At 41.3% G+C, this 25362-nt stretch overlaps 1 protein-coding gene and 1 long non-coding RNA gene across 4 annotated transcripts in view; both read right to left on the minus strand.

Annotated features, from left to right (window-relative positions):
* Window positions 1-442: 442 nt before the first annotated feature.
* On the minus strand, window positions 443-6370 carry CUNH11orf58 (chromosome unknown C11orf58 homolog). 2 transcript variants are annotated; one of them, XM_024202172.3, is made up of 4 exons: window positions 6179-6370; window positions 5007-5087; window positions 3151-3211; window positions 443-1185 (listed from the first exon to the last, which is right to left on the minus strand). In XM_024202172.3, exons 1-4 carry the CDS (start codon window positions 6236-6238, stop codon window positions 881-883), a joined length of 507 nt encoding a protein of 168 aa, XP_024057940.1. In that variant the 5' UTR covers window positions 6239-6370; the 3' UTR covers window positions 443-880. The 2 variants fall into 2 exon arrangements, with proteins under 2 accessions (XP_024057940.1, XP_024057939.1); XM_024202171.3 differs by having other exon boundaries at window positions 5007-5090; window positions 6179-6369.
* Window positions 6371-6472: 102 nt separating this feature from the next.
* The window catches only part of LOC112108144, a 38085-nt gene continuing 19195 nt past the window's right edge, over window positions 6473-25362 (minus strand). Inside the window, exons 2-3 of one of the 2 annotated variants that reach the window (XR_002908229.3) lie at window positions 22207-22288; window positions 6473-6534 (exon numbers count right to left, since the gene is read on the minus strand). This is a non-coding gene — a long non-coding RNA (uncharacterized LOC112108144). Of the gene's footprint in view, window positions 6535-19941; window positions 20250-22206; window positions 22289-25362 lie in introns of those variants that run through there. The other variant, XR_002908228.3, reaches the window with a different exon arrangement.

The following is a 25362-nucleotide window of genomic DNA, read 5'->3' on the forward strand; positions in this document are numbered from 1 at the left end:
AGTGCATGTGTGTTTGGAATAGTAAGTTTGCTAGTGTGGCACAGGTTCTTTAACTCAAGTCTAGCAACCTCAGAAAGTTTTCTACAATTATCAGTATTAGCTCTGACCAAGAGTAAACATTCACTGATATTTCAACCTCATGCTCAAATATCTTGTTTCGAGGCTTCAAAGAGGTACGATAGTTTCATAATTTTATTTTATCTTCCTTCACTTTTCTGTGTCTCCTCCAGACAGTGGTGGCCCTATCCTTTCCTCCCTTGAGACTGCCTCATAACTATATGACTGAGGAGAGATAGGATCATTTGAAGATTTCAGCTGTGTCCAATAGTCATTTCCTACCTCTTCCAGATTTCCTTCTCCCCACCCCTCCTCACGCATTAGGACTACACAACAAAATTATAACTGGAGCATGCAATCATAGCACCTCAGGCTCCGACTGCACCTCTTTGAGCTAAAGCAGTTTAATCTGGGTCAGTACATGAAGAGGAAGCATCCCCCAACCTTTCCTAGGGAATCTCAGGAAATGGGGCTAGCAATTGGGAGGGCACTCCTCTGAGTTAGCACTGAATGGATACCCCTAGCTTGTCTTAAGGCATTGTGCTACTCTCATGTGGGTGCTGGTTTTTGGAAGATGTAAAAAGCCTTAACTATTGTAGTCATTCCACAGCAGGTGTGAGTCCCATAATTATTTTGGTTCCTGTTCTATTTAAATTCCCCTGGCAGTCAACTGAATAAAATATTCTTCACTTCCTATGCTAAATTGTTGGATAGAGCTGCTATGTACTGTCAAGTCACCTGCTATGTTACATCTCTGAGGAGCTTAACATGATCTAGCTGTACATACTGTAGAGTATGAATGTTTTCAGGTGTTCAAGAATTCTCACTGGTACCTCTGTGTCCAAGCACAGGAAGCTCTTGGCTCCTGTAGATTTGTACTTGGTAAACTTATAGGGGCACTCTGGGATAGAGTAAATTTGACATGTTGTAAAAAAATGGCCATGGGATGTTTGTCATTCATTCTCTTTGCCCACTGGAGCAAGCCTGTCTGCGTCAATAAGAGTAAGTAAACTACTACCTCACTGAAACCAAGTCCACAGTGTCGTCGATTTCTTCCAGACATAGTGCTGTCCATGCTTTGCTGGAACTGAGACTCTAGGTCTTCATTCATTTTCTTGTCTTCTTCCCCTGCATGTCCAGTGTACTTGGTTATGGTTCAGTCAAATTAATAAAAACATCTGATTACACAAAATTACCAGATCTTTAGGATTTAGCACTGTATGAAAATATTTTTAATGCAATTTATTGGGTTGACTATATACTGCATAGTGAATACACCATCACCCTTGTAAAGTTATCTTTGCCTGGAGCAATTAATTTTTCAACAGGCAGGTAAAATACTCTTATATTGTAGTAAAGGTGGAATGAAATTATCAAGTTCGCCACAGGCTCAATATTGTACCATGGGTAGTACTATAAACAGGGTTTACAAGAATGTAATACTACCTTGTAAAATCAACCACGTGTCTACACTAAAACAACAGTTCATTTTTAACATTACCCCATCCTGCCACTATTGCCATTTTTCATAGCAAGATGAAAATGTTATATTAGAGCAGGAGCTTCAAGATATTCATTTGTGCAGCAAGCAGTCTCTACACTGGCAAATCAAGGCACTGCAAACCAATGGTTAAAATGAAGTAGCACACACATACACAGCAGTAATTCAGAAGTTCACTACTGGACTTAACTTGCTACATTTTAGATGAACTACCTGTGTCTTGGGCCACTTCATCTCACACATTTGAATTCTTAACAGCATAAAACAGAAGCTGCTTAGCTTTCTTTTCACCAGCCATGGGAAGCAATTTGAAAATTAGCTCTTTCTTATGTCTATTAAATAGATGCTTTCACATAGGCTATCCTGCTGCTTATTTTAATAAGTTATTACATCTATCCAGGTACAGGCTACATTATGAAAAATGTAGAAGAACCCTTGGCCTAGTTTACTGCGAGAGAGAAGCTAGGGACTCCTAGTTCTACTCCCATCTGCCACTGACTTCCTCCCTTGTAAAATGAGAGAGAATTACTTATCCTTGCTGTGAGAATTAGTGTTTGTACAGTACTTTGAAGGTAACTATATACGTTTTTATTATTGAAGGAGGAAAGGACTGCCAACTGTGGGAAACAGGAGGAGAGGAGAAAAGGAAGATTACTTTACATACGAACAGAGGAAGTTGGTTGCTTTGGGCTTTTAGCAAGGAGCAGGCCTCTTGTCAAAACCTAATCACAACTTCCTGCTAGTGATCAATAATAGTACTTAACTCTTTCAGATATCCATCTATCTTTGTAAAGTACTTTACAAAGGAGGTAAGTCTCATCAGTCACTTGCTCAAGGTCACCCAACAGGCCAGTGACAGAACCAGCTATAGAATTCAAGTTTCTCACATCCCAGTCCAGTGCTTTATCCACAGGGCCTAGATCAGCTAAGAAGTTGTTACTACCAAGGCAAATTGGAGAAAAAAAATGCAGAGGAGTCTGGCAGTTCCTATTCTATACAGTTAAGAGAGGTTTTTACCAGAACTCTTATAACGAACTTTGTCCAATTTCAAACTTGATAAAGTCAAAGACTATCAGGACTACATAACCAACAGGGACTCTGAAAAGTCAAGCCCAATTCTGATTTATGCACAACATCCTCCATCAAAGGTCATCAGCTGGTAGTGTAACTGGTGATGATGCGTGAAGCATAATACACTGCACCCCATCAGTCTGCAGCTACAGTCACTGTCTAATAGCAATAAGATTGTTTTACTTCTATGTCAAAAAAAGGAGACAGCATATGTGGACCCCAGTTTTGCAAAGCATTTCAGCATGTGCTTAAATTTAAGCACATGCAGAAGTGCTTTGCTGAATCTGGGCAGGAGGAAGTAGACATGTGCAGCAAAACTAGGCCTTTTTCAGTCACTATACTGACTAGTAAGAGAGGATGAGATTATGCCAGTTCCCAGAATCTGACTTGTTTTCTTCAGCTTTAGTCACAAAATTGAAAGCCCCCACTGCAACAGTAGTGAAGATACAAAGACTCAGCTCTGCCTCCCTAGATCAATGTTAGTTTACAGATTTCTAATTTGTATCAGCTATTAAACTGACCTGTTCTGAAATGAGAAGTTGATCTGTGGTCTCCGATAACAAGGCGGCCAGTGTGTTCTTTCTAAAAGAAAATGCAATTTATTGTGAACTCTGACAGCTCTACCTACATACTAGAATTCTTGGATACACACACCCTACTGCGCACTATCAACAAGCTTTTTTTCAGGGGGGAGAGAACATGTATTAATGAGCTCTTTAACCAGCCAATGACTATCTGTTGACAAAGCTAGCTTCATTTTTACCTTCCACTGATCATATTGGAGGAAACACTAGATACCCTCCCAACCCCCAAATCTGTTCCTTTCCTTTTTACTTGCCAGTGTCACTCCAGAGGGGATGATTATAACCCCGCTGAAGTTGCAGCAGGATGAGGGAAAATAGGTCACCTGAGCCCAGTATTATAATGCACAATAAAGTTTCAAGTTACAACCCAGGTTTTGCCAATTACAGTAATAACTCAACCTTTCTTTGATTCCCCTAGAAATGACTTAGCAGCTCAGAATCCTCCCCTACACAACTTTATTTTCTGATTGTTTATTTACTTTTTGCTTTTCCTTCTCATTCCCTTACTGGACAGAAGACCACCTGCTGGACTGAATTGATAGTTCCATAGGGCTGTATGTTCTTTTCCAGCGAAACACCCACACAGGATAAGCAAAGATGTGCCTAATGTGCCTTAACCCACAGCCCTGAATGTGAGAGCCAGCACCATCTTCAGTTTCATTAGGAGCCTCTGTGGGAGCACAACCTGCAGTTTATGTAAGTCCTTAGGTTAATCCAGGGTCATGCTACCATCCCCAAGAGCACTAAGTTACTCTGTTAGGGACAGAGAATAATGACTCCACCAGGTTAGGGAAATACAACATTAGAGAAAAGTAATTAGGTTTTTAAGGGAAGGCAAATTTTAATTTTTGCCTCCAATTTAACTAAAAGCCATCCCATCTAGTTATTGACACCTGTATAAAAGAAAAAAATTGCAACATTAAACTGTATTTTAGGCACATATGAAAACATTCAGGCTCCAATATTGGTCTCTCGATAGATAGATAGGTGTGTGTGTATCACTGGGTACCGTCTACATTAATCACATGAAAAACAAAACTTACAATACGCAATGTCCACACATGTAAGTGGATTTAGATTTTGTCCTGCATAAGTAATTAAATTCCAAGCCATCTGATTGTGTTTGCTACTGAGTTACTCCAGTCTGGTTGCTGTTATATTTAGCCTTTGTATCTCATTCATCTGAAGCAAACTTTCACTTGTCTGGAGCCAACAAATTTGGAGGTTTTTTTTGGTGAGTAAAACATTAGGCTGTTGATTATTCTCGTAAGGGTGGGTAAGAAAGTGTTCCTGACTATTTTGCAGGCTGATCTAAAGATATAAGAATCTGGAAAAACAATGAATTAGAATCAGTAATTTTCAGAGGTGAAGTTGGAGCCCTTTTTTACTGCAAAGCAGTGCTACCCAGGCTAACTGTGGAGTAACACGCTAATATGCTGATATTACATTTTACAGACACTATGTAGCAAGTGCTTTGGGGCCTTGAAATAACGGTAGATTATAACTACAACTGTTAAATGCAGAAATCCTGCCAGAACTAAACTTATGTACAAAGGGATGCACAGATGAATGTAAGTATAATGTTTTAAAGAAAACTTTTACCTTCAAGCAAGCACTATCTTATCAATAACACTAACGCATCTTCACTTCCAAAAAGAACAGAAAACACTATGCAATCACTTTCAATGTGATCAGTGATTTGTTTTGTCATTTTAAAAATCCTTTCCTAATAGCAACTACCCTTTATTTACACGGAATGTTTGGATTTAAATAGATAATTAACAAAATCTCACCTTTCCTGCTCCCATAAGTCTCAAGAACTTTTGCTTTCTTTCTTCATTACCTAAGTCTACTGCCTCCCAGCTGCTCGATCCCTGCTGGAAGATAGAAAGTAATAAATTATTTAAAAAAAAACAAATAGATCAGTTTCATCTAAAAGCTTGTTTATATTAAAATAAGATATTCCAAGTTATACATAATTTGAGCATTTTTTCAATGCACTATGATGCAACACTTACAATCATGCAATTTCAATACATGACTAGGGCCCCCCCTGGACCTGGACATGATCATAACTCACTCATTCAATAATGTCAACTTTGAGAAGTGTTTTAAGGGCATGGGGTTTGTTTATATTAAAAAAAAAAAAAAGGCTCTCGTGGAGAGGGAGCAGGAAGGACTTTTAATAAACTAAACAGACTTAGATGCAGCCTCAACGGTGGTCAACAGGCACTATAAAAAGATGATCTTGCAACATCAACAAGCCATTGAATACATTTTTAAAATGAAAGAATGGATTCTGACTTCTGGAGCCATTTGCAGAGAGATAACATATCTAGCAAGAATAAACCCATGAAGAACTTGCATAGGGAGGAAGAGAGAAAACTCAGCTCCAACAAATGAAAAATAATCGTACAGTTAACGAACACACCACCTTTGAACTTGATCAAGATTCACGCCTATCAACTTATCAAACAAAATCTTGAAAATGAACAGAGATTTGGGCCTCTTCAGGAGGCATAACAAGCACTGAATGGTACCAAGCCCAGACCAGCGGCTTGCAGGCTGGGCTAGTAGTGGCAACTGACCACGTCCATTATACAGCGAGCACTGGGCGTTAATGCAGCAAACAGCGCTCCCAGCACGGAGGCACATCCCCTTTGAACCGACTACTCCCCCCGGCTGCCTGGGGGGGCTGGCGGCCTTCACAGCAGGGGCGAGTCCGTTCAAGCGGGACACACGACGGCTCAGCCCAGTGAAAAGCCTCGGGTCCCTCCCCGCCACCAGGCAGCGTTAGAGCCTCGAGAGGGGGACGGAGCCTGGGTCATTTCACTGACCTACAACAAGCCGATCAGCGCCTGCCAGGCGAGAACAGCCACCCCCGCCCTTACCCCGGCGCCAGGGGATAATCTCCCGCCCCCGCATCGCCCCCGGCCTCCCATGGCCCGGCCCCCGCGCGACTCACATCGGGGGAGGCCGCTCGCTTCTTGCCGTGGCGGGGCTGCGTCTCCCTGGCCGAACTCATCTTCCCTCAGGCTGCGGGATCGGCGCCCAGGCCGCGGCCTTTACGTCTTCCTTCGCGGCCTGGCTGGCGGCAACACGGCGGCAGCCCCGGCGAGCAGGTCAATATCCCGGCAGGCGCCAGGCACGCTGGGAGTTGTAGTTCTTCTCTGGTGACTCGCACTGGTGGAGGGCGGGAGAGACTTCACGTCCCAGAATCCTCTGCGACGGGAGAGGGGCCGGTACCGGCCCATGATTGGCCAAGGCGCAAAGTGTTCCGGTCCTCGCGGGTGGTGACGGTAGCGGCGGAGTAGCCGGGTCCTGCTTAATAGCAACACGCCGAGGCTGTCAGGAGCGGGTTCGAGTCCCCGGCCCGCCCGCCTAACAAACTCGCCATTTACTCTTTGCTAAACCCTTCGCCTCCCCCCAGCGGGTGGATACGGGCGCTCGTGGGGCTGCCTGGCCGCGCCCGCTCTTTCTATGGAAAAGTGCCCCACAGCTGCTTGACGCAGAGTCTGAGGCCGGGTGTTAAAAGGGAGCACAGCTCCCCCTGCTGTGGGCACCTCCCCTCTGCGCCGCCCGCCCTGGCGAACCCGGGGAGCCGCTGCCTCCCCTCCTGCTCCGCAGCTGGTGTGATGCGAGCCCCCCCGATTCCGTTTGCTTTGACTCCCGCCCCAGACTGGGTGCAAGCCTAAAGTCTCCCAGCTTGGGCCCAAAGCAGTTAGCCCTTCTCACAAAGCCGGCCGGCTTTTCCTCTAGGCACAGATGGGCTGAGGGCATGGCCACCTCCTGTGTGCTATGGGCTTCCCCTCCTCCCCCTCAAGTAAGGTGGGGTGTGAAATAATAACAATACTTGGGCATTTTCCAGCACGTTCCACTGGTAGGTGACAGGGCTCAGAGCCCTCCTGGGCTGGTGGGAGCAGAAGGAAAGAACTGGGCAAACTTGAGGGGACATGAGGTTGTGAGCAGCTTCTCCTGAATATGCAGCTGGGGATCAGATACATGGTAAAAACAGCCCCATGTTTTGTTAGGCAGGGAATGTGCCTGCTAATGTGAATTTCATTTATATTTGTGTGGAGGGTTTTTTTAATGCAATTTTTATCTGAAGCTTCAATGGCCTGTCCTAGCAAGTGGTTATATCTGTACAGAGCCTAGAGCAATAGGACCTGAGCCCTGACTGGGGCTCTTGGGTGCAGCTGTAAATGATGACAACGTGCTTATCCACCCAAGAAAAGGCACCACCAGAAAAACAAAATAAACAATTCATCACCATAGGAGGCTGCAATACTACATTTCTGCCATTATGTGGTGCTGTGGAAGCTTATAAGTCTACAGCCCATGCAGGCCATATCCCATAATTCCAAGAAGGTACCTTTCATGAGGACCTAAGCAAGGCTATTTTCTCATGAGACTCAAATTCAGAAGACCTAAGACCTTAGGGAAACATTTACCTAAAGTAAGTGAGTGCATTTGTCACTGGTGTATGTGCCTTTGTTTTCTCTCTTTTCTTTCTTTCTTTATATTTCACTTGGGGTGCCACAATTTTGCTAAGTATCATACTTAGAGAGTAACAGTCATGCTTGTAAGCTGTTTGGGGTGGGGACTATATTTTTGTTCTGTATTTGTACAGTGCCTTGCACAATGATGTCCAGCTTCAGAATTAGGGTTTGTATGCACCATAGTAATACAAATAGTAAATAACAATGCTTGTGGATCTCCCTCACACATACACACACATATTTTCTCAGCTTGCTAAGAGCTCATACACCAATCATTGTTGCAGGGACTGAGCAGCATTTTCCCAACAATTACCCCTTTCAGGTGCACTGTGGTGACATATGAAACAGACTGGCAGTCTTTTTTCTGCCTCCCCTCTGACTGCTCCCTGCCCTTGGCCCTTTCTGGCTTGCGGTCTGTTTCTCACTCAAACCAAGTATCCATCCTTCTCCTCCAGGCTCTCCTACTCACACCCCAGTAACCTATCCCTGGGTCCTATTTCCCTATTATAACAACTCCTCAAGGTTCACTCCATTAACTCCCTCAGATTCCCTCCCACCCAGCAACCATATCTTCTCCCCCATCTCCTGGTTCCATCAGTTATTGCTGCATTGCATCTGGAGCCCCAAAGCCTTCTAATTACCACTCCTAAAGAGTACAGGGAATAAGAGCCCGACTTCCCTCGCACCTGTTGCTACTGTTCAGAAGCCTTAGGAGGTAAATTAGTGACTTGTCATTCATGGAGGTGAAAATACCTTAAGTCACCAGGACTGGATGGTATTCATCTAAGTAGTTCTCCCCATTTAGTTTCTCTTTTTCCTGGAAGCAGAGGTTCCTCTTTTCTGGGATTGTCTTAATCTAGAGGGACAGTCTTGATAAATTTCAATGAAACTGAAATTTTACCTCAGACTCAGTAGATCTCTAGACAGGTAAATGCACAGCCATCTCTGTGGCTCCTACCCTCCTACATTAATACTAACAGTAATCCTCCTCCACTGTGATTTTTTTCATGCTACTAGAAAATTGCACCAGTTTAACTAAAGGAAAGATTTTAAACTGATTCAGTTAAACTGATGCAAATGAATGTGTTGACACTTTTATTTCAGTTTTTAAGCCATGTTTATCTTGGTTTAGCTTGATTACTTAAGGAATCCGTTTTTACTAAACCAAAATAAGCCACTCTTAAACTGAAAGCGCTCACAGAGTTTGCATTGGTTTAACTACATTTATGTAAAAACATATTAAAGTTAAACAAGGAAAATTTCTTGGTGGATACAAAGAAGCAAATTTTCAAAAGTGCCTAAGTGACTGAGGAGCCTAAATCCCATTTTCCAAAGTGACTTAGACATATTTAGAAGCCTAAGTCCCATGGACAGTCACATTGGAAAATGGGATATAAGCTTCTCAGTCACCTGTGTAAAATTTTCAAAATTGCCTAAGCCTGTGCTTCAGATTCCACCCTGCTCCCCCAATTCCCTCCCAGAAGTGAAGCAGAATCAAAGAAAAGCAGGAGTGGCTGATAGATGAGCATTCTGCAGTGTAGACAGAGTAGAAGGTTCAGCAGATCTAGTGCAGGGATCGGCAACATTCGGCACGCGGCTCGCCAGGGCAAGCACCCTAGCGGGCCGGGCCAGTTTATTTACCTGCTGATGCGGCAGGTTCGGCCGATCGTGGCTCCCACTGGCCACGGTTCGCCGTCCCGGGCCAATGGGGGCAGCGAGAAGCGGCGCGGGCGAGGAATGTGCTGGCCGTGGCTTCCCGCCGCCCCCATTGGCCTGGGACGGCGAACCGCGGCCAGTGGGGATCGCGATCGGCCGAACCTGCCGCATCAGCAGGTAAATAAACTGGCCCGGCCCGCTAGGGTGCTTGCCCTGGCGAGCCGCGTGCCAAACGTTGCCAACCCCTGATCTAGTGTTTTGTAGTACATTGGATAGAACAGCATCCAGGTAGACCTGGATAGAGATACGAGGTCAGAGTTAAAGTTGTTTGTAGAAACTTAATTCTGAATTTCATGGCTTTCAAATTTTTGCTTTTTGTTTTATAATACAATATTAGGATGACGTTATTTTGAATTAACTTGCAATCTTAATGGAGATTTTTTTTTTATTTTGTCTGGGAATGTAAACTAATCTCTTTTGTAGATGGTTCATTAACTCTAGTCATATTTTAATATAATTACAAATTTTACCTTTTTAATCACATTATCCCACAGTAGAACAGTGATACAGTAATAATAAAACCACACTAGCTTTAACTTTCCAAAAGTTTTGTAGAGTTATAGCTGCACCTTGACTCCTGTAAATGTTAATGGAAGTTCCAGTGCCTTGAAAATGTAGTGGAATTGTATCTTTTTCACTTTTTATATTGAACATTTACAACAGTCAGTTTATGTGTTGGTTAGCCTAAGGACTTGTTTCCTTATAAAAAAAACTTCTTACCAAAAAGATCATGTTGTCTCATGTGATTCCAAAAAAAAACGTAGCTGTGATTGTTTATCTCGACAACAGTAGCATCATTAAGGAATGGAATTGCAAAATGTTGCAATTAATTGTTTTTTTAAGAAAAGTACAAAGAAATGAGAAATATTGTTGTACTCTAAAATTAACCCAAAGCTCAGATGAGCTTTCTTTTAAATTGTGGCTTGCTGTGATATGCAGTGCAGGTTTTTTGTAAAATAGTAAGATCCACATGGCTTATTGTATTGTTAGTTGTATAGGAACAATGATGTCCTGGTAGTATTTTAATAATGGGCTCTCACAAATGACCTGCAATAAACTCAGTCTAAGGTGTGTGTACTTGCAGGAAGGCTGAGGAAAGGGATTTCTAAATTAAAGAGCCACAAGTCATCAGGACTGGATAGTATTCATCCAAGGCAGGGGTGGCCAACCTGTGGCTCCGGAGCCACATGCGGCTCTTCAGAAGTTAATATGCGGCTCCTTGTATAGCCACTGACTGGCAGGGGCAGCTCTATGTTTTTGCCGCCCCAATCACGGCAGTCAGGCGGCCTTCGGCAGACTGCCTGCAGGCAGTCCGCGGATTTGGCAACGTTTCTGCGGGTGATCTGCCGATCCTGCGGCTTCGGCGTACCCGCCGCCGAATTGCCACTGAAATCGCGGGACCGGCGGACCTCCCGCAGGCATGCCGCCAAAGGCCGCCTGACTGCTGCCCTCACAGCGACCGGCAGGCCGCCCCCCGCGGCTTGCCGCCCCAGGCACGTGCTTGCTGCGCTGGTGCCTGGAGCCGCCCCTGCCGACTGGAGCTACAGGCGCCAACTTTCCAATGTGCCGAGGGGTGCTCACTGCTTAACCCCTGGCTCTGCCACAGGCTCTGCCCCCACTCCACCCCTTCCCGCCCCCTCCCCTGAGCCTGCCATGCCCTCGTTCCTCCCCCTACAGCCTCCTGCATGCGGCGAAACAGCTGACTGGGAGGTGCGGGGAGGGAGGGCTACCCGTGTGCGGGAGGCGCTGCGGGTGGGGAGCTGATGAGGGGCTGCTGACATATTACTGTGGCTCTTTGGCAATGTACATTGGTAAATTCTGGCTCCTTCTCAAGCTCAGGTTGGCCACCCCTGATCCGAGGCTTCTGGAGTAACATAAGAATTAAGTGATTGATCCTCTAACAAAAATATGGACTTTTTCATTAAAATCAGTTAGGAGTGAAGGATGGCAAATTTTTTACCTCTCTTTGTAGAGGTGTTTTAAGTAATTCTGGTACACCTCTACCCCGATATAACGCGACCTGATATAACACGAATTCGGATATAACGCGGTAAAGCAGCGCTATGGGGGGCGGGGCTGTGCACTCCAGTGGATCAAAGCAAGTGCAATATAACGCGGTTTCACCTGTAAGATTTTTTGGCTCCCGAGGACAGCGTTATATCGAGGTAGAGGCGTATAGGCTTTTACCAGTGAGTCTTATGTCAGCACCAGGAAAGCTGGTAAATTATAATTAAAAACAGAATTATGAAACTCCTGTTAGATGCATAAGATAGGGACAAAAGACCATGTCTGTGTAAAGAAAAATTATGCTTCTCCAATCTGTTAGAATTCTTTGAGTGGGTAAACAAAATAGGGGATAAAAACGGTATGGATGACATTTATTTGGACTTTCCAAAAGCCTTTCACAAGGTTGTTATGAGGCTGTTATGGAAACTGAGTAGTCCTGAAGTGATGAGTAGAAGTTCAGTCATGGCATGGGGGAAAAAACTGTTCACAAGTCAAAAAAACAGAGTAAGAATAGATGGTCGGCTTTCAGCAGAGCCAAAGGTTAATGGTGGGGTGCTGTCAGGTTACGTATTGGAACTGATGTTTAATGTATTTATTGATTATCTTGAAAAACAGATGAACAGTGAGGTGGCAAAATTATTTGATAACTTTTCCCTCAGCCCTCTGTCCGAGTCTTTATATAGTGAGTTCTGCCCTGAGTGTGGGGAGCGTGCCTTCTTTTCTAGTTGGAAAGAGCCCAGTGCATTGTGAGAACTACTGGAAATAAATTATACATAATAATGACCTCAGTGAGGATTGTCTGTCTCTGCCAAGTTTTGAGTTTCAGACTTCAATTATATTTGTTATAGCTCTAGCCTCTGTCTTGAAAGAAGCATGACTACAGCTTTATTTTAGCTGAATTGAAAAATGTCTAAATAGATTTTTCTCAAACTTTTGGCAGATAAAAGCATAGCAAATTTCAGTTCTAAAGGTGTATGTTTTGAAAAGTTGTAAGTACACCTCTACCCCGATATAACGCTGTCCTCGGGAGCCAAAATTCTTACTGTGTTATAGGTGAAATCGTGTTATATCGAACTTGCTTTGATACGTCTGAGTACACAGCCCCGCCCACCCCCCAGAGCGCTGCTTTACCGCGTTATATCCGAATTCACGTTATATCGGGTCGTGTTATATCGGGGTAGAGGTGTATGTGAAAGCAGGGGACTATAATGGAAACTCTTCTGCAAGGTCTCCCTAGCTTTGAAGAGCCTTGTATAGTATCTACATTTTTTGGTAGCTGACGATGTAGAAATGGCTTGATATAGAGGAATAGGATTGGGAATCAGGATCTCCTGAATATACTCCTGGCTGCACCACTGACTCATTATGTGGCCTTGGGTGAGTTATTTCACCTTTCTGCTTTAGCTGTAAAATTGGGATGATATATCTCTTTGCCTCAAGGCACTGTTGAGGATTTATTGCACAGCACTGTGCACGTTGAAAGCACTATGGAAATGCTAAATACAAAGTGTAGTGTAACTGGACTGGATCAATTGTTAATATGCTAACAGATTAGCCCATATAATTCAGAGCATTTAGGAGCATCCAAAGTGGTTTAGGATTTTTATTGTAACTAAGAACATTCTGATCCTCAAAGTAGCTATCCTTCTGGGAAAAGGGAATGTTAGCAGAACCTCTCTGTAAGAAAGCTTAGCAGTATAGCCGGTCAATATTTTTAATTTGAAACATATTTCTAGAGTAAAATAGCTATTTTTTAAAAAAAGATTTTCTGCTAAAATTTCCTTCTTTTGAAAATTTTCTGTTTTTTCTTGAACAATTTCCGGTGTGGTCTCTTTTTTTTTTTTTTTTTAACAATTTTGAAAAACCAAAACTCTTGAAATTTTCAGATTTGTTTTAGCTGAAAATATTCTTTTCTGACTAGCTCAATTTAGCAGTGATCATGTCAGACAACCTATAGATATTAACACAAAGGAGAGTGGAAAATATACAATATGTGAGTGGAAATGTGAGGAAGATCATTTTTAATTGAAATCTAACTTGCACAGGATATCTGTTCAATGTCTCAGGCTATATATTTTAGTATCATGATGCCAACCAAAAATTCAGGTCTAGTCTCTTTCTGGATTTTTTTTTTTCAGAGGAGAAGGAGGGGAAAAGGTAAGAGCAGTCAAAAAGACAGCTATAAAGGGAAAGAGCTGAGAAAGGAGCATCAGTTGAGGAAGGCAGTCATAGCTGTTAACATTTAAAAAGCCCTTTCAAGGACTAAGGAAATAAAAGGTAGAAATGCCCTCCTCTTGAAATGGCTTTTATACTTCTGAACCTGTTATAAAAGCTTTTCTTAGAACACTTCCCCTCTAAAAACAAAATAGTTTTTATTGTAAACAAGACAGGAAGCACATCAATATAAAGAGTGCTGTCTTCATTACCTTTATTTCTGGACTAGCAGAACATCTTTTTATTTACAGTGCAAAGGAAAGAGGAATTGTTGCCCTAGTTTAAAGCCTGAAGGAAACAAAGACCTGAGAAGTGGTTATATCCTTGAACCTAGTAAGCTACTGGCTTGCTGAAGCATAGGTACATGTTAGACTTTGTCTTTATTACTAAAAAGATGGTTTTTACATCATGACAGCTAGCTAAATGTAAAATCCTAATGGAGACAAGGCATGGGTAGTTTTTACTTCCATGTAGCTAGTGGAGGTCAACCCTATGCCTCCTATTTGGATTTACCTCGACTAGATACCTGGAGGTAAAAACTACAGAGCTTTGTCTCCACTGGAATTTTACATTAAGTTGGATTGAGTGGGACACTTAATTCATTGCTGCCCACGAGCTACGAATCTTCTGCCTCTGCTATAATATTATACTTTTGGTAAAAAACCTTTTTTTGCAGTGAAGACATGGCCCTATACTTCTGCTTCTCTGGTTTCTATTCCTTCCATGTACTTGTATGCAGCCAAGAGCACCAATAAACTTCTGCCAAATTCAATTATTTTGGTGTGAATCTAAGCAATGCCATGGAAGCATCAATATTATCAACATATATTCGTATTCATGTAGAGAAGAAACCTCAGTAGTCCTTCTGTTTTCATCAGCTTGTAGTCAAACTGAGGAAAATCCATGTGATGCGAGGAACAAAATACATATATAGGCAGGGCTGCTTTTACACCTTACGTGCTCCTAGGCACAGCATCTTCAATGCCCCCCTGCCTCTCCATATGGCCCTGCCTGGAGCCCCCCCTTCTGCATCCCTCTGTGAGCCTGTCTGGAGCCCCCCTCCTGCATCTCCCTGTGAGCCTGCCTGGAGCCTCTCCCCCACATCCCCATGTGAACCTACCTAACCCTAATTCTCCATGTGGCCATGCCTTGAGCCCTCCTCCCGCATCCCCATGTGGACCTGTGACCCACCCACCCCAGCAACCTGTGTGGCCTGCTCTGCCTCCTCCAAGAAGGCTACTGTGACATTTCACTTGAGGAAAAAATGCACCCACCACCTGCCTGCTAGCTGTTTGCTGCCGCCGCCCGCCAGACTAGTCAGCCTCAGCTAGCTCAGGCTGTTCTGGCACCACAGCAGCCTCAGGTGGGCAAAAGCTGAAACTGCAGCACATTTTCTGCAGAATAAAGAATTCTGCCTCCCTTGGACAAGAATTCTGCGCACACATCAAACATCACCTAAGGGGAGGGACACGACGTGAGACAAGTGGTGTGTGGAGCTTCTTGGCAGAGTGCGGGACAGCTAAGGAGGCTCCCTCCCTCCTGAGAACTTCTGAGCAGTGCAGCTAGCAGCAGCGGGGCAGCAAAATAGCCCAAAATACCACAACTGCTAAAAAAAAATCTGGCAACTGACAGCTAAAAATACCCCAGTTGGGCTAGAAAATCGCATACTTGACATGTGCCTCCTGTGCCTAATTGGAAATCCGGCCCTGTAGATAGGCAGAATCCTGTATTGCTTAGAGGAAAATTGGAAACCTAATGGAAATCTGTTTCCATATGTGTTTTCCTAACAACGTGATGGAAGACCACTGCTGAATAATTTGTAAGTGGACTGGACAAAGCACTCCTGTAGGGAAAAATCCTGCACTGGCACATAACCTAAGAAGTTTTTTTCCCCCCTTTTCTGATTTCGGTATTTCTGTGAAATTGAAATCATTGGAAGTGGCAAGTACCTGTCTGAGGCTAAAATTTGCCTATTAGAATTTTTATTCCTGTTCAAAAACATTTTACCTAAAAGCCTTGAGCCTGCATTATGATCAGTCTTTACATGACTGCATACTATTTTTTCTACATGAACCCTGCCTCATTCAATGTACATGATGGATGCATCGGGGGAGGAAGGGGACAGAATTAAGGCTTCACAAGCTACCTTATATCCAGTATCTCCTAATTTTCAAATGCTTGACTTTGCAACCTAAATAATATTTTTTGACTTAGTTTTGTTGTATGTAGTTGAGGAGACTGAGGGAAATATGTGTAGTAGTTGTTATAAATATTATATGCCTCTCAGGTTATCTGTTTGATGTTAACCTGCCTGAATGTCAGGAGTTAAATCAAAGGAGTCTGTAAAGGAGAAAAACCACAGGAAACAAAACAATGGCAAAGATAATCTGGCTTCTTGAAGAAACTATCAAATTGAGGAATACCTGCTGTCTGTCTCCATCCAGTCTAAAATGGTTTACTCTTCCTACAAATAACTTTGTTTCAATCATGTCTAGATGTGTTTGGGAAAAATTTGCCAAGTTTAAGTTCCAAGTTAGAATTTTAGTTTACATTTAGTTTTAACTAAAACTCTTCTTAAGAACGTTAGTTCTTCGAGTGTCTGAAGAAGCTCTTATTTTGTTTTTTGATCTTTTTATAGAGAAACTCCTATTCAATCTCTTAATTGTTACATTTTTTTCTTTTCTGCAGTGAAACACATCTGCTGCTTCAGAACACATATCCAAAACCTCTAACTTGGGTTAAAGCAACTGTTAGATCCATTTATAGGACTAGTAACAGAGGAAGGTACCAGAACCTTAGGATATGGATTAAGGAATTCTGAAAGACAAAAGACAAAGCCTAAAACCAACTGGTTGCTAGACTTGGAGATGCATAAGCCATCATGAAGGCTTGAAGAACTAGAGGAGGAGCTCTAGGATCCACATCTTAAGGAACCAGCACTGTTAAATATGTTAGTATGTTGCCATAATTATCTAATTTTCCCCACTTTCCCCCACACCTAGGAAGTCTACTTGGAGAACAGAACATGAGGCTGATAATCATTGTAGCCAGACGATATGTATTTTTGTGTTTTGTTATTTTTAAAAAAAGATTACCGTATATATTCGTTCATAAGCTGAATATTTTTGGTAAAAAAGTGATGCATCAAAGAGCGGGGGTCGGCTTATAAACGGGTCTACATCAAAATTTGATGATTTTAAACTCTATGGAATTGAATATCTATTTCATTGTCGTTTTGTTTTCCTGGAGCGTCTGCAGGCATGGAGCCCCTCAGCTCCCTGTGCCCGTGGTTTGCCGTTCCCAGCCAATGGGAGCTGCGGGAAGTGGTGCGCTCTTTCCCATTGGCTGGGAATGGTGAACAGCGACCACAGGGAGCTGAGGGGCTCCATGCCTGCAGACGCTCCAACTAAACAAAACGTCCCAACCCGCCAGCGGCTTACCCTGACGGGCCGGTAGCCAAAGTTTTCCAACCCCTGAAATATAGGGTCGGCTTATGAAAGGGTCATACAGTTTTTGCTATTTTTAACCTATCCATTTTGGAGTGTCGGCTTATAAACGAACGGGCTAATGAACGATTATATACGGTATGTCTCTTCTTGGCAATGCTGGTTTGGCCATTTTGTTGCTGTAACATCTTCACTCTAAAGTTAAAGAGAAGTAAAGTACATTCATTTCTCCTGTTCATGTACTAGGATTATCAAGTAGTAACAGTATAGCAATTGCAGGCTATGGGAATTTGAATGACTGTGTAATGAATATTCTAAAATAACAGAAAATTCAATACCGCTTACTTTCCAAGATCTGTTTCTTTGCAGTGGACCCTTTAAAAATCATGCAGTGACATTTGCAGACTATACACATACAGTATTAAATAAACCATACAAGTTCTTGATAACAATGCCTAGAACCAACTCTACGTTAGTATATACCAACTTTTACATTTTAATCAACAGTCATCACTGAGATCTCAGCTCAAGCAGATGCAGGCACAATGCTTAGCCATTCATATTAGCTTTGAGAATAGGTGTTCCTAGGCACAGTATCTGTCATGGTATTTTCAATTTGCTGAGTCAAGATGTTTTTAATACAGTTTGACATGGTGATGGACATAGAAGAGCAGCATTGTTTAAGAACATAAAAAAGTGTTAGGAAGAGGAAATGGCCATCCAGCCCAGCATGCCTATCCCTTCTTGTTGTTTATTTTAATGTTTACTCCTCAGCTTTTCTTAACCATAGCCATTGATTCCCTTCTTCTCCATAAACAAATGTAGGTGTCTCCTGAACTCCTTAATGCCCTTTATTTAATTGGATTTCCTACCATCTTATTCCATATGTTTATTGTATGAAATAATTTGTCCTGAGTTCACGTGCTTTATGACTTGCTTCCTAATTTTTAGGAATGGCCCCTAGTTCTTTTTCTTTCTTATATGCTGATGATGAGAGGAGGAATTCCAAGGCTGACTTGTTTATGGCAGGTCTGACAATGTAACAGTGTTCTGATATCCCCTCTAGAATATATTTAACGGTTAGGATAGTGGTGGTGATTTACAGGAACCACGTGCCTAGGGGTAAATGAAATATACTGATTTTTCTGCTAGCCCATGAGAGTGTTTTCTTGATTAAAATATTCTAGATGGCTAGATGTTTGCTCTACCTGGTGCCTCTTTTCTAGTTAAAATCATGTTTTTCTTGTAAAGCACTTTTTAAGATCCTAAGTGAGAAGGCATAACTTAAGTGCAACTTTTTTAATATGAATATTCATTTATTAGGAATCTTTACTGAAAATTGATATTTTTACTTTGAAAAAAATGTAGGTTTGGCAATAATAATTTTAAGGATTTTTATGGTCCATAAATAGCATAGTGAACATGTGCAGTGTATTGTTTGCATTCATTTAAGCAGGATACACCTTAATATATGCTTCTAAATGTATCCAGGTGTGGCAATATCAAAGCTGGTACTTACATGCATTTGATTTTACTATTAGTCTAGTAAATACAAATGGATGTGTTTGAGTTTATAATGTGGGAAGAGCGGCAGGTAAGCTTTCTAAATATTAAGATGAGAACCAATTCAGAGGGCATTGCATAATTTGAATCTTCTACTTGGGTAGTAAATTCATCTAATTGCTGATACATCAACTGCATTCTGGGATGAATAAATTACAGGAGTCCTAGTAAATTTCAATTAAAGAGAAAGTGAATTATTTCTTTGAAGCAGATGGCTTTTCTGGAGTAAGCGTGTCTGATTTTGTCTAGTTTTAAAAGCTAAACAGTTTTGGTCTTGGATAGTATTTGGCAGTGAACCATATGAACATAGTTGTTCAGGTTTGTTGGGTTTCTGTGATGGCAATAGCTTCTAAGATCTTGGCGTGATTCCTACTCCTGTTTTTGTATATCTATAACAAGAAAGATTATTAGCCTGTGGCCAAAATACCATGGACTCTGGTCTTGTCAAATCTTATAAACTAAGCAGGGTTGGGCCTGGTCAATATTTGAATGGGAGGCCTCAAAGATAAAAGAGTCCATAAACATTTTTGTTGTTTTTTGCACTTGCATTTTAATCTCGTTTTCTCCGGGACTGCACTTCTCCTCTTACCTTTTTATTTATATTTTTTATCTTATTTTTCTCACTACATTTTCTATTTAAAACAAAATTGCGCTGCCCCTGCCTGCAGGCACCACCCCCGCAGATCCGATTGGCGGGGCCAATGGAAGCTGTGGAGCCAGCGCTGGGGGCGGGGCATGAGGGCAGCATGCGGAGACCCCCTGGCCGTCCCTGTGCCTAGGAGCTGGACATGCCAGCCGCTTCCGGGAGCCACACGGAGCCAGGGCAGGCAGGGAACCTGCCTCAGCCCTGCTGTGCCACCGACTGGACTTTTGGCCTATTAAAATCTCCTGGATTGCTTTTAATAGTCACTGGGAGATTGAGGCCGATTCCGGAGGGTTGGCAACCCAGTGTAGCAGAGACAAAAGCAAATACAGTACAGTACTGTGTTAAAAGTAAACTACTAAAAAATAAAGGGAAAGTTTTAAAAAAAAAAAGATTTGACAAGATAAGGAAACTGTGCTTGTTTCATTTAAATTAAGATGGTTAAAAGCAGCATTTTTGTTCTGCATAGTAAAGCTTCAAAGCTGTATTAAGTCAACGTTCAGTTGTAAACTTTTGAAAGAACCAACCATAATGCTTTGTCCAGAGTTATTAACATTTCTGAGTTACGAACAACCTCCATTTCGAGGTGTTCGTAACTCTGAGGTTCTACTGTATTGAAATTCTCCAACTGAATGTTTGTTTAATGTAACTTTTGCATATAATATATAAAATTGTTCAATTTAAATGTTTGAACACTTCAAAAATATCTAAAGGAGAACAATCTGGTGGCTCAGTGTATTTTGACAGTAAAATAAAAACACCTCCTTTGTCTTGCTAGCCAAGACCATGAGAGATTACAGAAGTCTTTGCTCTTGCTTCTCTTCTGTTACTTTGGTTGCCTTTTTTAAGAACACTGGAACTTTTCATAGGCCAATCTGGGACGATGAATCCACTCATGGTCCCTTGCAGCTTCCTGAAAAGATACTTGAATATGACTGAAAAGATAAGCTGATGGAAGGATGTAATGTTATGAAAATTTGGCATTTTGTGATTTGAGCTTCACTGCAGGTCACTCCTAAGCTAACAGATATTATACAGAAGACAAGCATTTGTTGATGATGCCTACAATTGTCAGTAGATGACATCCCTTCATAACGAAGCATGCAAACTTAACTTAGCGTGGCTCACGACTAAGATGATCTTCTTGCAGAAGAAATGTCATTTGCTGAATTTCTGGGTATTAGTCTAAACCTATATTTGGTTGTTCAAAAACTGTTCAAAACTGGCATCCCACCCTGTGAGAAAGCATAATGCTACTCTGACAGATGGGGTGAGAACCAATGTATGCATCAAGGGGTTAGATTTCTCTCCGGTATTGTTGAAATACCAGTACAGGCAAAGCTTCTGTATCTGAGGCTCACATGTTTCTTGGCAACGACCAAAGTTCCTGCTAAATATTTTGGCACAGTACTCACGGAAGCGCAGTGAATTTTCATGGCTTCCATAAGGTTTTTACACTATGGGAGCCCATATATAATTTCTGCTAACCATGGCCCTATGAATATCAACAGAAGAGGGAATATATTTTGCAAATTGTTCTTTCTTAATAATAGATTAAAAACTCTTAAAATGCAATCATAGCTTTCATGGACTATGACTCTTTTTATTAGTTAATGGTTGGTTTATCCTGGTCTGAGAGCAATAGAAAGTGTGGTTTGGCAATCAACCCAAACTGCCTATGTCACAGTTTAAAACTTCATTCTGTTTGTTTCTCATATTTTAATACTTTTTATTTAAAATAAATTCTGGATTCCACTCACACTTCAGTACTTCATCAAGAAATTAGGTTGCTGTGTGATCCTATGTATGAATTAGTGGACTAATATTAACTCAAGGGCATTCCTTTCTTTTCCTGAAGGTAATTCTGCATGGTTTATTTCAGTTTATTTACTTTTTTCCTGCAGAATTACTGTAAAAGTTTTCTATTTCATCCATTACAGCACAGTGTTTTTCACTTTTGAATAACTGCATCAACATGAATCCTTTATAAGGACCTTAAAAACAAACTTTGCCAAGTCCCAGAATACAGAAGCTAATTCACATCCCAATACTCAGCTGCCTCATGAATAAAGGAGAGTCTGTGCCTGACACTTTGAAGCTGTAGCTGTTAAACCATACAGAATATTTACCTCAATAAATCATTATAAGAAACTAAGGTACAATTATACCCACAGAGAAATAGAATTCAAAACACTGATTTATGTGGTTCAGTGCCTGTTCCCTTTTCCATCATGTTTTGAATTTTATGCATGTTTGTCATCTTTGGCTGTTTCCATGTATCTTTAAACTAATGGGTCCTGCTTTTTTAACATTCCTCATTAGGTTTGTTATTTTACTTTGACATACTGACATGATTTGCACAGTGTACAAAGTTTTGCATTTAAAATTCTCATTTCTTATGGTATAAACCAAAAATAGAAAATGAGACTAATTTGTTTAGGCTAATAAAGAGCCCACTCTGCTTAATTTGTGACCATTCAGGGTGAAATTCCATATTAGTTAAAAGCAACAGAGAGTCCTGTGGCACCTTTAAGACTTAAAGGTGCCACAGGACCCTCTGTTGCTTTTTACAGATTCAGACTAACACGGCTACCCCTCTGATACTTGACATATTAGTTAAGGCTTTTATTTGGCTCCTAGTTGCGGGATCTGGGGAAAGAGTACAACAAACAAGGAACAGGAACACACCACTGTCCCTTTAAGAAAGTGGCCACTATTCTAGAGTGTTAAAGAGACAGAGCAATATAAAATGTCATTTGACTGGTGTTGGAATTCCCTCCTTCCCCTGAATGGGGAAAATAAAGCTAAAAGAAAGAAACAAAACAAAATAAAAACCCATGGCCATATGAAGGAATGGCACTGAAACCGATAAATGTGAAATGGCAGCAGGAAGGTAAATACATACGGCAAGAGGAGTCTGAAATCAGCCGCAGAAGCTATGAGGCCACCCACGCCTTGAAGAGGATGAATGGATATGTAGTGCTGTGCTGCAGGGCAAGAGGGTGGAGAGTGATTTAATAACTAGTAAATGTTCCTTAATAAACTTTAAAAAAAAATAAAAGTTTTAAATAGAAATATATTTAGAGTTTCTCTTTTTCTCTTGACTCTCTGAACTATTTATTTATTTATTTTGACTTGTATTAGTAGCACCTAGAAGCCCCAAACAGGTTTGGTGCCCCTTCGTGTTAGGTGTTGTACAAACACGTAGTAAGTGTATCCAAAAACTATGCTTTTACCTTTCTGCTAATGTTTAGCCCTAACATTCAAATGGATTTATGGAAAGGAGATGTGTCATAGTAGCACCCACTAATACTGCAGTGGTTTAAGTTGTGGTAGCACTTTGATAATCATCCCTTATTACTGCAATTGGAGCCGGTTTAAATCCACATTTAAATTACTTTTGAACTGAATCTTAGTATGGAAGCTTTTAGCTCATGGATGAGATTTTTTTCACTAAATACGAATAAATTTAATTACATTTTGAAATAGATACATTTGTAAATTACACTTTTAGTCATTTCACACTTTTTTCATCTGAGATTTAGCAAATGATCAAGGTAATATCTTTACCAAATTTTCAAAAGACCCTTAATCTGACCTCCGACCATGTGCACAAAAAACAGTGCAAAGAATTATTTGCTTGCAGTTTTGCATGCACTATAATTTGTGTGAGCAGATCAAATTTGCACTTACCACCTGCATATGAATGTGTTTACCCATATAAATCCTCTTGTTCCGTTTAAATTATTATTTGTATGAGGAAACAATAATACAGAGAATTCCACATGCAAACAATTGGAAGCCACATTTAGGAACTTGTGGCCTGTTAAGTCCCATTGCTCAGTGTTCTGGGAAACTATATCACATTACTTTACAATCTGATTAGTATTTAAAATGTTTCTGTGCCACTGTCTACATATAATGATTTTTTGTGTGCTTAGACCAAGGTGGTAGGGTCCTTAGAAATATGTATGTTAGATAAGATTTAATAATCCATAAATATTGCCAAATAAAATTTTATTGCCAACTGTTGTGTTCATGTAATGAAAAAATTCATGTACTATCACACAAAGGGGCATGGTTTAAAGATGTGGAAGCAGAAACTCATGACGACTTAGCCCCAGAAAAGTGAGAGATACTTAAGTTTATTATCAAGTTTATTTTTCATGGACTCTATATAGATCTGCTGAACTCTGTAAAATAAGACTCATAGAATACATAAATATTTGTTTTTCTACTGTGCTTAGCACAATGCAGCCCGGATGCATGACTGGCACTTTAGGCACCATTGTAATACAATTAATGGGTAATAATGTCAACAAAATTTAGATATTGTCAGAAAGTAAAATTTCAGACAATTTTATTGTCCAACATTAAATTATTATATTTCAATACAAGTTTTATTTATACTGTACAGTGGTTTTAGCAAAGTATAATTATACTCTATAAAATATTGAAATTTTCATTGTATTTTAAAACAAAATTAAATGAGGCTTTTAAAATGTTTAAAATGTCAAGTGTTGACCCCGAGTCAATGGGCTCAGAGGGCTGGTATGGGGATTCAGAGCGTTTCAGTTTTTCTAGGCCTCAAGTTCTAATACAACCCAGGGCTCAGTTAACCAAAGCTGTTATCTTCTGCCAGCAGTTTGGTGGACAGTGAAAAGAATTTGGTCATCTCAGTCCAATTTGAGTTACAGAAAAATTTACTACTAGAAATGGCATTCTTGTTGACAGAAATGCCAAGCATTGACTGTGTCAAGGAAACACAACTACATTTTCATCCACTGAGGTGGTCCCTTGAGGGGTGAGGAAGCTGCTGCCTGTGTGATACTTGTTTCGTGGATAGATGGGAAACTTGAGTCTCCCTGGCTGTCAAATCTGGAACCTTTCAACAGCTCTAAAATATTAAGAGTCACACATTAATCTTTTTAAATTAGTCAATTCCTTTTAACATGGAACATATCTAAGCCCAGTTCTATATACAGTTTTTGGTTTTATACTACAACCCAGTATATAGTAAATATTTTGGTTAAGATGTGAGCTTCTACCAAAAGAGTTATATAGGTACCACCCAACTGTGGATGCAGTTATACTGGTATAAAGGTGCCATATACCAACATAGCTTGTTCTCCTTCCCCTGCAGAAATAGCTCTACCAGTATAAAGAACATCTATGTTGATATAACTGCATTTGCACTCCGGGGTTTGTGTTTTGTTGGGTTTTTTTTAATGCTTTAACTTTATTGATGTAATTAAAGTGGTATCACTTTTGCATGTAGACAAGCCTTAAGCATAGCTTGAACAAAGAAAGAGAAAACAGCTGTTTCATTTATAAGCAAGAAGGCTTATGGCTGCAGACTTGCTGTCATACAGTCTGGGAGAGCTTTTTTTTATTTTTATTTTTTTAAGGGTTACCAGTTGGCTTCGGGGACTAAAATTATGCACCTCCCATTTAAATCAACAGAAGTTTTGGCTGAGTAAGGAGGACAAGATCAGCCCCAATGAAGTTGTATGGATGTCAGTGATTGCCAAATTTAGTTCCGTGAACCTATTTGATGGAGCCATCAAACATCATTTGCGGTGGCCAACTTGAATAGGTAGTGATGGTGGAGGAATGCAGTCGTCCTAGAGATGGTACTGTATTGGTGATACCGAGATTCACTAACAAGGAACATTGGATTTTAGTACAATCATTGTAGCAAGTCATCTTCTTCTTTTAGCATTCAGCTTTCATTCATTGAAAGTTTAAATTGTTATTGGGATCAAAGCGTTTTAATTTGACCATTGATTATTCAGTAGAATCCAGTGATTATGGATATTGGTGTATGAATGAATAGAGCAGGGGTCGGCAACGTTTGGCACGCGGCTCGCCAGGGTAAGCACCCTGGCGGGCCGGGCCAGTTTATTTACCTGCTGACGCGGCAGGTTCGGCCGATCACAGCCCCCACTGGCCGCGGTTTGCCGTCCCGGGCCATTGGGGGCTGCGGGAAGCGGCGCGGGCAAGGGATGTGCTGGCCGTGGCTTCCCGCCGCCCCCATTGGCCCGGGACGGTGAACCGCGGC

Source organism: Terrapene carolina, unplaced genomic scaffold, assembly GCF_002925995.2.
Source record: "Terrapene carolina triunguis isolate 2854851 unplaced genomic scaffold, T_m_triunguis-2.0 Scaffold96, whole genome shotgun sequence".
Classification (NCBI taxonomy): domain Eukaryota; kingdom Metazoa; phylum Chordata; order Testudines; family Emydidae; genus Terrapene; species Terrapene triunguis.